The 11,639-nt window shown below is 53.5% G+C and overlaps 1 protein-coding gene across 1 annotated transcript; it reads right to left on the reverse strand.

Annotated features, from left to right (window-relative positions):
- Positions 1–5,630: 5,630 nt before the first annotated feature.
- LOC105885647 (CD209 antigen-like protein 2) lies at positions 5,631–9,696 on the reverse strand. The gene is made up of 7 exons (XM_012790766.3): positions 9,569–9,696; positions 9,377–9,463; positions 9,108–9,191; positions 8,599–8,754; positions 8,025–8,176; positions 7,207–7,319; positions 5,631–6,384 (listed from the first exon to the last, which is right to left on the reverse strand). Exons 1-7 carry the CDS (start codon positions 9,597–9,599, stop codon positions 6,186–6,188), a joined length of 822 nt encoding a protein of 273 aa, XP_012646220.3. The 5' UTR covers positions 9,600–9,696; the 3' UTR covers positions 5,631–6,185.
- Positions 9,697–11,639: the final 1,943 nt, after the last annotated feature.

Consider the following 11,639-nt stretch of genomic DNA (forward strand, 5'->3'; position numbering starts at 1 on the left):
TCTAAGAACCAACGCAATGAAGAATTTACAACCTTAGCAAAGAAAAAAATTTAAATTATGTTAAAGACCTATTTTTAAATTAATTTAGATAAACAGAGATATCTAATAGTCCCAGAAGTTAGATGAATTAAAATAGTAAAAGTGCCAAGTCCTCGCAATTTAATCTACATTCAATCTAGTTCATCGCAAATCATATAAAAATTCCAGCTCCAATTTTTGAGGATCTCAATAAACTTATTCTAAAATGTGTATGCAAGTGTAAAGTTCTATGGATTGCAAGCCAACGTTGAGAGGAAAAAAAAACTCAATATAGAAAGACTCGCCCTACCAGATAAGAACTATAATACAATAAATCATTAATTTAAAAAATACTACAATGTTGGTGCAGAAGAAAGCAACCAGATTAAATAGAAAAAAATCAGACATGACTAGATTACATAGAACACAATGCCGGGAAAACACTTTCCAAGAAAACAGGAGGTCCCTGCTCCTCTTCCTGTAAGTCTCTTTGTGCTGAGACGTAAGACTCGTGCTGCCTTCGTCATCAGAAAGTGAATTTGAGAAAGCAGGAGCTGGAAGCTGATTTAGCAGCAGAGCTTTACCACCGGTCCGAACTTTGTGGTGGGTACATCCTTATTCTTGGTTTCCCGAGAAGAGCTCAGAGAGGAAAACCATAAAACCATAAGGGTTGCACAATCTCTCCGGCCACAGCGACCGTCGGAATATGGTCTGGGGAAAGGATTTGGATGGAGGAGAAAGAATGAGTTCATTTGGGGGGTCAGAGGGGGTGTTCTGGAGGAGGTGGCATTGGAACTGTGCCTTTGGGGACATGTGCAGCGTGGACGGGAAGAGGAAGGGCGCAGCAGACGCAGGGCACAGCCAGGGGGAAGGGAAAGGGGGCAGGAGAGTGGGTCTGCCCTGCGTATGGCTGTGGCTGACGCTGCCTTGGGGACCCAGGCGGAGCTGTCCAGCTCGGCGACCAAGCGGAGGCAGCCCATGCCCCGTGCTGTGCCCACGACTCGCTGCAGGAGAAGTCAGAGGAGAAGAGAGGCCCCAGGGTAGAGGGGGCAGCTGACCTCTAACCTCTAGCCCTGGCCCAGGACAGGGAGGGGAGACCCGTTTCTGGGGGTCTCAGCACAGTGGGGAACGTGTAACCAGGGTATCTGAAGACAGTGTGTTGAGTCTGGGAAGTTCAGGGGATGATGAGAACCACTGGAGACACCGGACTGACCCTGGAGGATCTGGGAGGGCTTCCTGGAGGAGGCGACGCCTGCATAAGGAGTCAGAATTATTCTGGAGGAGACGGAGACATGAAACAATGTTCCCAACGTGGCATCCGCACGTGCAGAGATTGGGAGAACAGGACTTGTTGGAGAAGCCGAGAATGATTCATGGGCCACCGTCCGGGGCTGGGGTGTCAGCCGGGGCCGGATCACACAAGGACCCGAATGACAGGAACACGGGGTTTGGATGAATGTGGGAAGAAGGTGAAAGTCCCAGGGCCGCTCTGTGGCTTCCATTCTCTGCAGAAACGAGTTCGGCCGAGGCGGGGCGGATTGCTCAAGGTCAGGAGTTCGAAACCAGCCTGAGCAAGAGCGAGACCCCGTCACTACTATAAAATAGAAAGAAATTAATTGGCCAACTAATATATATAGAAAAAAAAATTAGCCAGGCATGGTGGCGCATGCCTGTAGTCCCAGCTACTCGGGAGGCTGAGGCAGGAGGATCGCTTGAGCCCAGGAGTGTGAGGTTGCTGTGAGCTAGGCTGACACCACGGCACTCACTCTAGCCTGGGCAACAAGCGAGACTCTGTCTCAAAAAAAAAAAAAAAAAAAAGTAAATTCATTGTAACAAATACAGTGGGTCCCACGTCGCCCTCCCTGTTCTCACTCCCCTTTCCTTCCCCAAGGCAGTTGCCCTCCCCGACTTGGTGTTTGACATATTTAAAAATATTGTAATCATGCGCACCCCATAGACAATCTATGTGGTTGTTTGGCACACCTGGGAGCTTTGTAAAAATGTCACCACGTGGTCTCTCTCCTTCCACAACCTATTCTTGTCCCCTCCATATTGCAGTCACAGGACGTATCTATTCAACGCTCATTCTTCATTTAAAAAGAAAGATAAACACAAGACAGCAAACGCTTTTTTTTTTTTTTGAGACAGTCTCGCTTTGTTGCCCAGGCTAGAGTGAGTGCCGTGGCGTCAGCCTAGCTCACAGCAACCTCAAACTCCTGGGCTCAAGCAATCCTCCTGCCTCAGCCTCCCGAGTGGCTGGGACTACAGGCATGCGCCACCATGCCCGGCTAATTTTTTCTATATATATTATTTGGCCAATTAATTTCTTTCTATTTTATAGTAGAGACGGGGTGTCCCTCTTGCTCAGGGTGGTTTCGAACTCCTGACCTCAAGCAATCCACCTGCCTCGGCCTCCTAGAGTGCTAGGATTACAGGCGTGAGCCACCACGCCCGGCCAGCAAACGCTTTTTAAACAAAGAATAGAATAAAGTCTCCTTAATTTGAGACGGGGCAATTTCCAGGGTCCTATAGAGACGTCCTAATTATTTGTAAAATATGAGAACCCTTTTTGGCGAAATCAAGAACAAAATGAAGGTGTCCACTGTGTAGAAGGTTGAATTGTGCCCTCCCAAGAGATGCTGAAACCCCAACTTCGTCTGGTTCCTGAGACTTTATTCGGAAACGGGGTCTTTACAGATGTACCTGAGTTATGACAAGGTCTTCAGAGTGGGCCCTACCAGGCTTCTGAGACCAGCCTGGGTGACAGAGTGAGACCCTGTCTCTACGATAAACAGAAATTAGTCGGGCATGGTAATGTGTGCCTATAGTCCCAGCTACTCGGGAGGCTGAGACAGGAGGATCACTTGAGCCCAGGAGTTTGAGGCTGCAGTGAGCCATGAACACATCGCTGCACTCCAGCCTGGGTGACAGAGTGAGACTCTGTCTCAAAAAAAAAAAAAAAAAAGTAGAAGACTCATAGCAAGAGTATGTATGAGGCTCTTAACTAAGATCTGAATAAATAAAGACACAAGGCTGGGCGTGGTGGCTCACGCCTGTAATCCTAGCACTCTGGGAAGCCGAGGGGGGCGGATTGCTCAAGGTCAGGAGTTCGAAACCAGCCTGAGCAAGAGCGAGACCCCCGTCTCTACTATAAATAGAAAGAAATTAATTGGCCAACTAACATATATAGAAAAAATTAGCCAGGCAAGGTGGCCCATGCCTATAGTCCCAGCTACTCGGGAGGCTGAGGCAGGAGGATCGCTTGAGCCCAGGAGTGTGAGGTTGCTGTGAGCTAGGCTGCTGCCATGGCACTCACTCTAGCCTGGGCAACAAAGCAAGACTCTGTCTCAAAAAAAAAAAAAAAAAAAAAAAAGACACAATATGAGCTCACAAAAAGGACACTCCGTACTTTAAAGAGGTTAATTCTTCCCAAGGTCATTTATAGATCACCATGCTGTAGCACAATCCCATAATTTCATGGCGCCTCAGCATCCAGTCCGAATACAAGCTGCACCTTCTCCTGCCAGAAGCGGGGCTTCCTCACTGCCCACAGTTTCCAGTTCCCCATCTCCTCTCAGTTGCTCAACGGGGTCGACCCGGGTATCTGCTCCATACAACTTCCTCCGGGGGACCCCTCCCTGGACACAGGCTCCGTGACTGGCCTGCCACCACTGCCATCCTGCTTGGACAGAGAAAATGTGTCCCACCGACCGCCTCTCAGTCTCAGCGTGACCTCCTGGAACCCGTGCCGGCTCGAGTTAAACCCACCGGTGAAATCTCCCCTGCAGGACATCTCTTTGGGTAAAGCCATGGACCCCAGTAAAGGCATTGCTCACGGGCCTCTCTCTCTCTCTCTCTCTTTCTCCCCTGTCCCCTCAAGTGCTCCCTGAGCTCCCCGCGTGGCCTCTGGACGTGCCTTGTACCTCCCAGGACCCGTAAGCAATAAAATCTTAATTTCCCTCTTCTGTCTCTCCTCATTACAGAAGGGCGCTCTCCATCCTAAAGATCCCAAATTAAAACCAATGCCACCCCAATAACAACCCCAAAGAGATTTTTTTTTGAAAGAGTTTTTCTTTTATTGTGGTGAAGCATACATAACATAAAATGCATCATTTTATCTTTGCCTGTTCACAGTGAGAGAAATCACGTGGATACAGTGTCATCATCATACTCATGTCATGTTAATGATATTGCAATCTTTAATGCAGCCACTTTAATGCAAAAGAGTGCTGATGTCCCAAAGAAAGCACTGGGCACCTTTCCAGGGCCCAGTAGTAATCTTGGCAGTGCTTCATCTACTTTGTAGCATGTCACTGAGCTCCAAGGTAGCACGGCACAGAGGTCCCCTATGCCTACTGGGGGATTGCATTTCCCCCTCACTCTGACTGTTTGGGGTTCAACCCAGAATCCCACAGGTGACAGGGCTCCGTCCCACAAGACAGAACTGCTGCAGATGCCAGCTGCAAGGGGTTCCCAGGCCACTTGCACTTCTACCTAGCTCATGACAAATTGAGGGTTCCCACCACCCCCTCTCGGGTTCAGGAACTTGCCAGAATGACCCATAAAACTCAGGACAACACTGCCATGGCCCATCTGCAGGACAGGGGATGAACACAGAACACAAAAAGACTCACACACACACACACAAAGACGGTTACAAGACTGCAGTGCCGAACACACCAGACATTTTATTTTTATAACCTAAAATATCAAAGTTACTTCCTTCTATGTCACCACCCAGGCATTGCAGCAATGGCCATACATTCCGGAACATGTAGCCTAAGGACACAGATGTCCCCTGACTCAAGGTTTCCAGGCAATTGCTCCAGGCGCCAGGCATAGATCACAGTCCGAGATTAGCAAGATTGGGCAAGGCAGCCAGCCACAGGGGGCATTTTTGTCCCCAGTTCCTCTTAGGCTGATCCCCTGCGGCTGTGCATGGCTTAGGTCGCCCCTCCCTTGAGGGTTCTTACTCGTCATTGACTAACCAGCCATCTTATGGAGCTAAGCAGCAATCAAAGGAACAATATGTTTATTGTGTGGCCTCCACTTATCGTGGGGCTAGGCAGCTCTTGCTTCAATGCAGAAACTCAGGCCTATTGTTATACCTCTAGGCAGCAACCTTCTCCGGAGCACATTACTCTTAAACGTTCTGGGCAGGACACGTACATTATTCACTAAATTTAACCCTTTGCACTTGCTTGCTTTTTTCTCATTATCCACACTCCAAATCCGAGTGCAAAGGGTTAATTCTTTTTTTTTTTTTTTTTGGAGACAGAGTCTCATTCTGTTGCCCAGGCTAGAGTGAGTGCCGTAGCGTCAGCCTAGCTCACAGCAACCTCAAACTCCTGGGCTCAAGCGATCCTCCTGCCTCAGCCTCCCAAGTATCTGGGACTACAGGCATGCACCACCATGCCCGGCTAATTTTTTTCTACTTATATTAGTTGACCAATTAATTTCTTTCTATTTATAGTAGAGACGGGGTCTCGCTCTTGCTCAGGTTGGTTTTGAACTCCTGAACTCAAATGATCTGCCCGCCTCGGCCTCCCAGAGAGCTAGGATTACAGGCGTGAGACACCCTGCCCAGCCAAAGTCAGTCCCCAACACAACTCTTTGCCTGTATGTATCAATTTATTATAAAGGATGCAACTCAGGAACAGTCAAACAGAAGAGATGCAGGAACAACAACAAAATAGATAGATGTGGGGGGTGTTGGGGGTGCCATGCTATCTATGGGTGTCACTGGGTAACTGGGCATTTCATTCCCTGGCGCTCCCAGCTGCAAGATGCCTTCTTGTAGCAGCAAGTGCTCGGTCAAAGGTGCGCAGGGCATGGCAGGTGGAAGGGGAGCGGAAGGAAGGGGTGAAGCCCGGGGGCATGGCAGGTACACATGGCCACTCAAACGTTCTGATCTTGGAGAGAAGACAGAGTCGATGGCCGGAGCACACCCGCCCCTGCGTGTGCCCACACCAGGCCACTGTGAAAGCTCCCGGGATGGGCAGGCAGCACGACCTCTGACCCAGGAGGACCCCCAGGCATCGGAGGAGGGACAGAAGGGGACCCGGGCCCACGGGGGACGGGAATCTTACAGAGAGCAGACCCAGGGCATTGTTAAGGTCTGGGGGCGGGGAGAAGGCACCCCCGCCCCAAGAGTGGGGGACGTTCTGCTATTGAGCAGACAGGGTTGGGGCAGCGGTGGAGGCGGGAACCCGCCCTTGCTCGCTGGGGCAGGAGGCCGCAGACATTTTGCAGATCCAGAATTTGGCATGATTACACTGGCTGTCATTCCACCCCTTGCTGAATAATTCCACACAGTCTTCCTCCCCAATGTTGTTGGGCTCCCCGCTGTTCCAGTGCTTGGTGAAGCTGCAAGTGCGGGCAGGGCGTGAGCGTCCGTCCTTGCCCCTCTACAGGAGCGGCCCTTCCACCTGCTGGGAACCTGGTGCTTCCGCACCTGCCTGCATCCCTCTGCCGGACAGCCTTTGCCCTGGACAACCCATAGTATGCCGCAGACACGGTGCCTTGGCCTCCTGCCCCCTGTGGTGCCCCTGCTGGGGAGCAGTCCTTGTCCCGCAGTGGGGTGACTTTCACACACGCACCAGCCAAGCCGGAGCCCCCACCCACCCCCTCCCTTCCTGGGCTCTCCAGTGCGGGCCCCTGTCCCCTGTCCTGATCACCCCGGGGCCAGGTGCCAGACAGCTGGGGCAGCCCCTGCGCCCAGGGCCGGGGACACCCCTGCAACGGCCCCTCTAAGGCTGCTCGCCCTGCCCCGCCCCAGCCTCCCCGCAGAGCCCCACTGCCCGCCCGGCGGTCCCTGGGCCTCAGGAGCCGCCCCGTGACCCACCCAGGTGGGGTGGGAGCTCGCGTTTGGGATCTGGGAGTGGGACCAGGTATCTTCACAACGGCAGCTGGCTCTGAGCCCTTGGCCTCACTCGACCTCCCACTGCGATTCGGACACGATACTTGAAACACCCGCCCGGCGCCACGCTCCTGCTTCAGCCCTGACGGTGGGACTTTGCAGCGACGTGGACGTCGCTGTCTGGGCGTGAGTGTGAGACCACCTTCCTCTGACAGTCGGGCGCTGAGACGGCCCGCCCGCTGAGGGGTCAGGCAGGGGGGCGGGATCCCCAGGGAAAGCTCTAGAACCCCCGCCCGTCCCCCACAGGTGTCCCCTGCTGCCGGGTCTACCTGGGCGGAAGAGGCGAGCCGTCCACCCACTGCCACGAGCCTTCCTGGGTCATGTCTGACATCCCGATCCAGGATACGCGGTTCCTCCAAGAACTCTGCAGCTGTAGAAAGTTCTGGGAGGGGACGGCGGGGACACAGGGGGAGTCAGAGGGGAGCTCGCTTCTCATTGGCCAGGCTCCGTGTCTGCCCACCTCTTGGCAGGAAGTTCTGCTTTCAGTCTAACCTTCAGCCTCTAGTCTACCGGGTCGGGAGCCCCCACGTGTCCGAGTCCCTCTCACATCTGCGCCCCATGCACATGGGTTCTGACTGACACGCCTACCTGCACCGCTGGCCTCTCACACACACGCGGAAATACAGTATTTTCTTGTGTTTTGCATGAATTCACTCATGACGGGCTTTAATGTTCTGGAGACAGAGTGTGCCAGTCGGTGACTGGGGGTCAAGCACGTCTCTTTTCAGCTGCGCAGTGAGCGACGTCACATCAGTCACTTGAAATCAGCCACAGGGGGAATGTTTACACCAGGGCAATTGGCAAGCCCTACACCTGACGACTTACTCCCCCAGAGAGCTGCCTGTTGGGGGTGTGCAGCACGCCGCTGGGCTTCCGTGCCTGCGCCGTGCGCCCTAAGCACTCACAGGTGTTCAGAATCTGTCCCTCCTTGCGAGGTGCTTGGGACCCCCTGTGTGTACCCTTCTCCTCCTGCCTTTCCAAGTGAACAAGCAGCCCCACTGCTGGACGGGCCTCTCTGGGCACCTGCGGCCACGCTGGCCAGTGGCCCCCTGCATGCCCCAGGCCAGGACGGGGCCTTCAGGTGTACCTGCTCCTCATCGCCTTTGATGACCACCAGCTGGGCCCCCACGTCCTGGCAGGCGCTGATGGAGTCGTGCCAGTTCCGTTGGGAGTTGGAGAAGAAGTAACAGTTTCCTTGGAAGAATGTCCAGTCCCAGGGACAGGGGCGGCACAGGTGGTCTGTTGGGGCAGGTGGCCATGGCTGGGACCCAGATCTGCATACCCAAAGTCCGGCACCTGCCACCCTTCAAGCCCTTGGGGGTCGGGGCCCTTCCCTGACTGCCCATGCTGGGTGGGACATTCCCCCTCCACATCCTGAGACGTTCCCATTCCTAGGAGAACCCAGGAGTCCTGGCCCCCTCTCCTCCAGACTGGGACAAGTAGGGCATTTACAGCTCAGGCCGGCAGCCAGGAGACCGGCTTAACTGAGTGCCTACTGTATACCTGCTCCCTGTGAACACCAACTGCAATTGTGCCCATTACCCTTTGTTCCCATTTCACAGATGTGGAAACTGAGGCTCAGAGAGGGTTGGTGACATTAGCAAAGTCACAGCCCATGGAGACCCAGTCAGGCCCAGGACCCCTGGTGACTTGTCACTCACCGACTGCAGCCTTCAGCTGGGCCATTTCGTGATAGATCTTCTCCTGCCTGGATCTCTCTGGGAACTCACCAACTGCAGCCTTCAGCTGGCTCAGTTCCTCGTAGATCTCGTCCTGCCTGGAGTGCTCCTGCCCCAGGAAGCTGGGGAGCTTGGAGACTGTGCCAGCAAACAGGAACTGCAATTAGTAAACACCTACTGTGTGCCACACCCTGCACTGGCCTCTAGGGACATGGATTCTGAGAGCCAACGTCTTGGTTAATCCCCTCTGAAAATGAGGAAGACTGATACCTGAGAGGGCAGCCCAGAAGGGCAAGGGGAGCCCGGTCCTTCCTCCTCCTCCTTCCTCCCCTCTCCTCCCCCGAGTGGGAGGGGCCATGGCAGAGACCCCTGGAAAGCCCAGGGACCCAGTGCCTGCTTTCAGGCCCACCTGCGTCCTGGAACTGGTCACCCCTGGCTCTTTCCACAGCCAAAGACACAAGCTGGGACCCAGTCCAAAGAGCCTTCCTGACCTTGGACGACGATGGTCACCAGGAGCACAGCAAGGAGCAGGAAGGCCAGGAACGGCAGCACCAGGGGGCCGCGGCCCAGACACCCTGTTGGGGGTAGGAGGGTTGGCCGAACATGCCGGCGTCCCCTCCTCAGCCTGGCACAGAGACAGCCTGGCCCCCGCACCCACCTCCCCAGCACCTAGGAGTCCAGACAGGCATCCCTAGTCCCCCCAAGACCCTAGAGTCCCTGAGGCTCTCTCCATCTTCCCCGCCCCCTAACCCTTTCCTACCTGCAGAGCTTCTGGGTCCAGGAGTCTTCTGGGATCCCATGTGTCTTGCAAAAAATCTACAGCTGCTGCCTGTCAGCTGTTCCTCCTCTGCGTGGGCAGACATCAACTCAGAGCCTGGGCACGCTGAGGCCAGAGCTGGCCACCCCCCTGGGTCCCCCTCCCCTGCATCCCAGAGTCCCACCCCAGCCTCACCCAGGAGACCCAGCTCTTTGGTGTCACTCATGTCCTCAATGTCCAGGTGTCCTGCGAACCACGGTTTTCATTCCCCACACCACGGTCCTCAATCCTTAAATCTACTCTCACACAGGAAGAGAAACAGGAACATGGGTAGGGATGCGGAAAGGCCAGTGGGAGGGGTCAGAAATGGGATGGGCCACACCACCCAGGAATTTCAGGGAGGTGGTGAGGGGTGGCCAGGGGTCCACAGGGAGAAGGACTTGTCCACTCCTGGGGTGGCCGAGCTGTGGGAGGCTGTCAGTGAAGTCCAGTATCTTGTAACAGAAAGCTACGTCTTTACACCCTCCACCTGGGGTGGCGGCGGGAGGGGGGGCAGGCAGTGCCCCTACTTTTCCTGGAACTACCAGCCCTCTGACCTCTAGTCGTTGCTGCCTTGTTCTGCTGATGTCTTCATTTATGGTGATTTCTGCTGACTTTGGGAGTTGGAGCTGAATGATAGTTACTTGTTTATTTATTGCCCATTACAATTGAGTAGTTTCCCAACTGCTTTATACACTCATTCATGTAATCTTCCTAACATGTGGCAGGTCATAATCCTCCCTTTTAAAGGAGGGGGAAACTGAGGCACTTTGGGGTTAGGTCACTGGCCCAACGTCACACAGCTAGTAAGTGGTGGAGCTGGGACTGGAACCCAAACAGTCCTCCTCCACAGGCCTCTCTGTTAACCAGAGAGAGAGTCAAATAGTGTCACAGAGGAAACAGAAAAGTATTCATGGTACCTTTATTCAGAATAGTCCCAAACTGGAACAACTCACATGGCCAACAGCAGTAGAATGAAAAAAAGAATGGTGGCATATTGACAGTGGGGAATACTATACAGCAACGAAAAAGCAAAGTACCGATGCATGCAACAACATGGATGAGTCTCACAAAAGAGTGAAAGGACCCAGAGCGAATGAGTACACTGCATAAGATTTGATTTCATATGAATTTCAAGAAAGGGCAGAACTAGCCTTGGTGGGAACTGAAAATGGAGTTGCCTGGGAGGAATCGGTGGAGATTGACCAGGAGGGGGTAGAATGGATTCTTCTGTGTGATGGAAATGTTCCACATTTTGATCAGAGGAGTGCTTGCAGGCATGAATCTGTATGTGAAAATGTCTTGAGCTGTGTATTGCAGACTGGTGCATTGTATTGTAAGGGTGTCCTATTTCAATTTAAAAATGGACAATACAGGCCAGGCGTGGTGGCTCACGCCTATAATCCTAGCACTCTGGGAGGCCAAGGTGGGAGGATCGCTCAAGGTCAGGATTTTGAGACCAGCCTGAGCAAGAGCCAGACCCTGTCTCTACTAAAAATAGAAAGAAATTAGCCAAACAACTAAAAATAAATAGAAGAAATTAGCTGGGCATGGCGGCGGATGCCTGTAGTCCCAGCTACTTGGGAGGTTGAGGCAGGAGGATCGCTTGAGCCCAGGAGTTTGAGGTTGCTGGCACTCTAGCCCGGGCAACAGAGTGAGACTTGTCACAAAAAAAAAAAAAAAAAAAAAAGGACAATACAGTGTGTGATGGTTGAGTAGAGGCACACGGGACTCGTCTCCTCCTTAAAGAAAGAAGAGAGTAGATGATCACACTTCAAGTTGAGCATCTGAGAGAGAATTCAGCAGAGAGATGAGAGGACACCTCTAGGCATGCAAGGACGTGGGCATGTCCCCCGTCCAGCAATCGGGCCACGGTGACCTTGCACCCATTGTGGCCACCACCACTGCTGCTGCCACCTGAGTATGCCACGCACAGACCTGGGTATTGTCCTGCCCTGTCCACACCCCAACACCATCCGACGGTCTCACAACCGGCCCAGGACGACTGCCACGGGCACCCAAGCACACTGTCCAGAGACCTGGGTTCACCTCACCCACTGGCATCTGCACCCTCCTCCCAGGGCCCCAAGGACGGGTACTCTCGGGCTGATGCTGTTGCCACTGAGATCCAAGGACTGGCCCACTTGGTGGCCCTCTCCCCAGCAAAGCCTCCTCCACTAACAAATACAGCCTAAGCCACCGAGGAAATTACAGGCGCCACTCATGA

Source organism: Microcebus murinus, chromosome 27 (genome assembly GCF_040939455.1).
Source record: "Microcebus murinus isolate Inina chromosome 27, M.murinus_Inina_mat1.0, whole genome shotgun sequence".
Lineage (NCBI taxonomy): Eukaryota > Metazoa > Chordata > Mammalia > Primates > Cheirogaleidae > Microcebus > Microcebus murinus.

What these genes read in the sequence shown, in the direction of transcription:
- LOC105885647 (XM_012790766.3), bottom strand. Translation starts at nt 9,599, where the DNA reads ATGAGTGACACCAAAGAGCTGGGTCTCCTGG. An exon ending in GGTGACCATCGTCGTCCAAG is followed by an intron (nt 8,755 to 9,107) that starts GTCAGGAAGGCT and finishes TTGCTGGCACAG; the next exon opens with TCTCCAAGCTCCCCAGCTTC. An exon ending in TCAAAGGCGATGAGGAGCAG is followed by an intron (nt 7,320 to 8,024) that starts GTACACCTGAAG and finishes GTCCCCTCCCAG; the next exon opens with AACTTTCTACAGCTGCAGAG.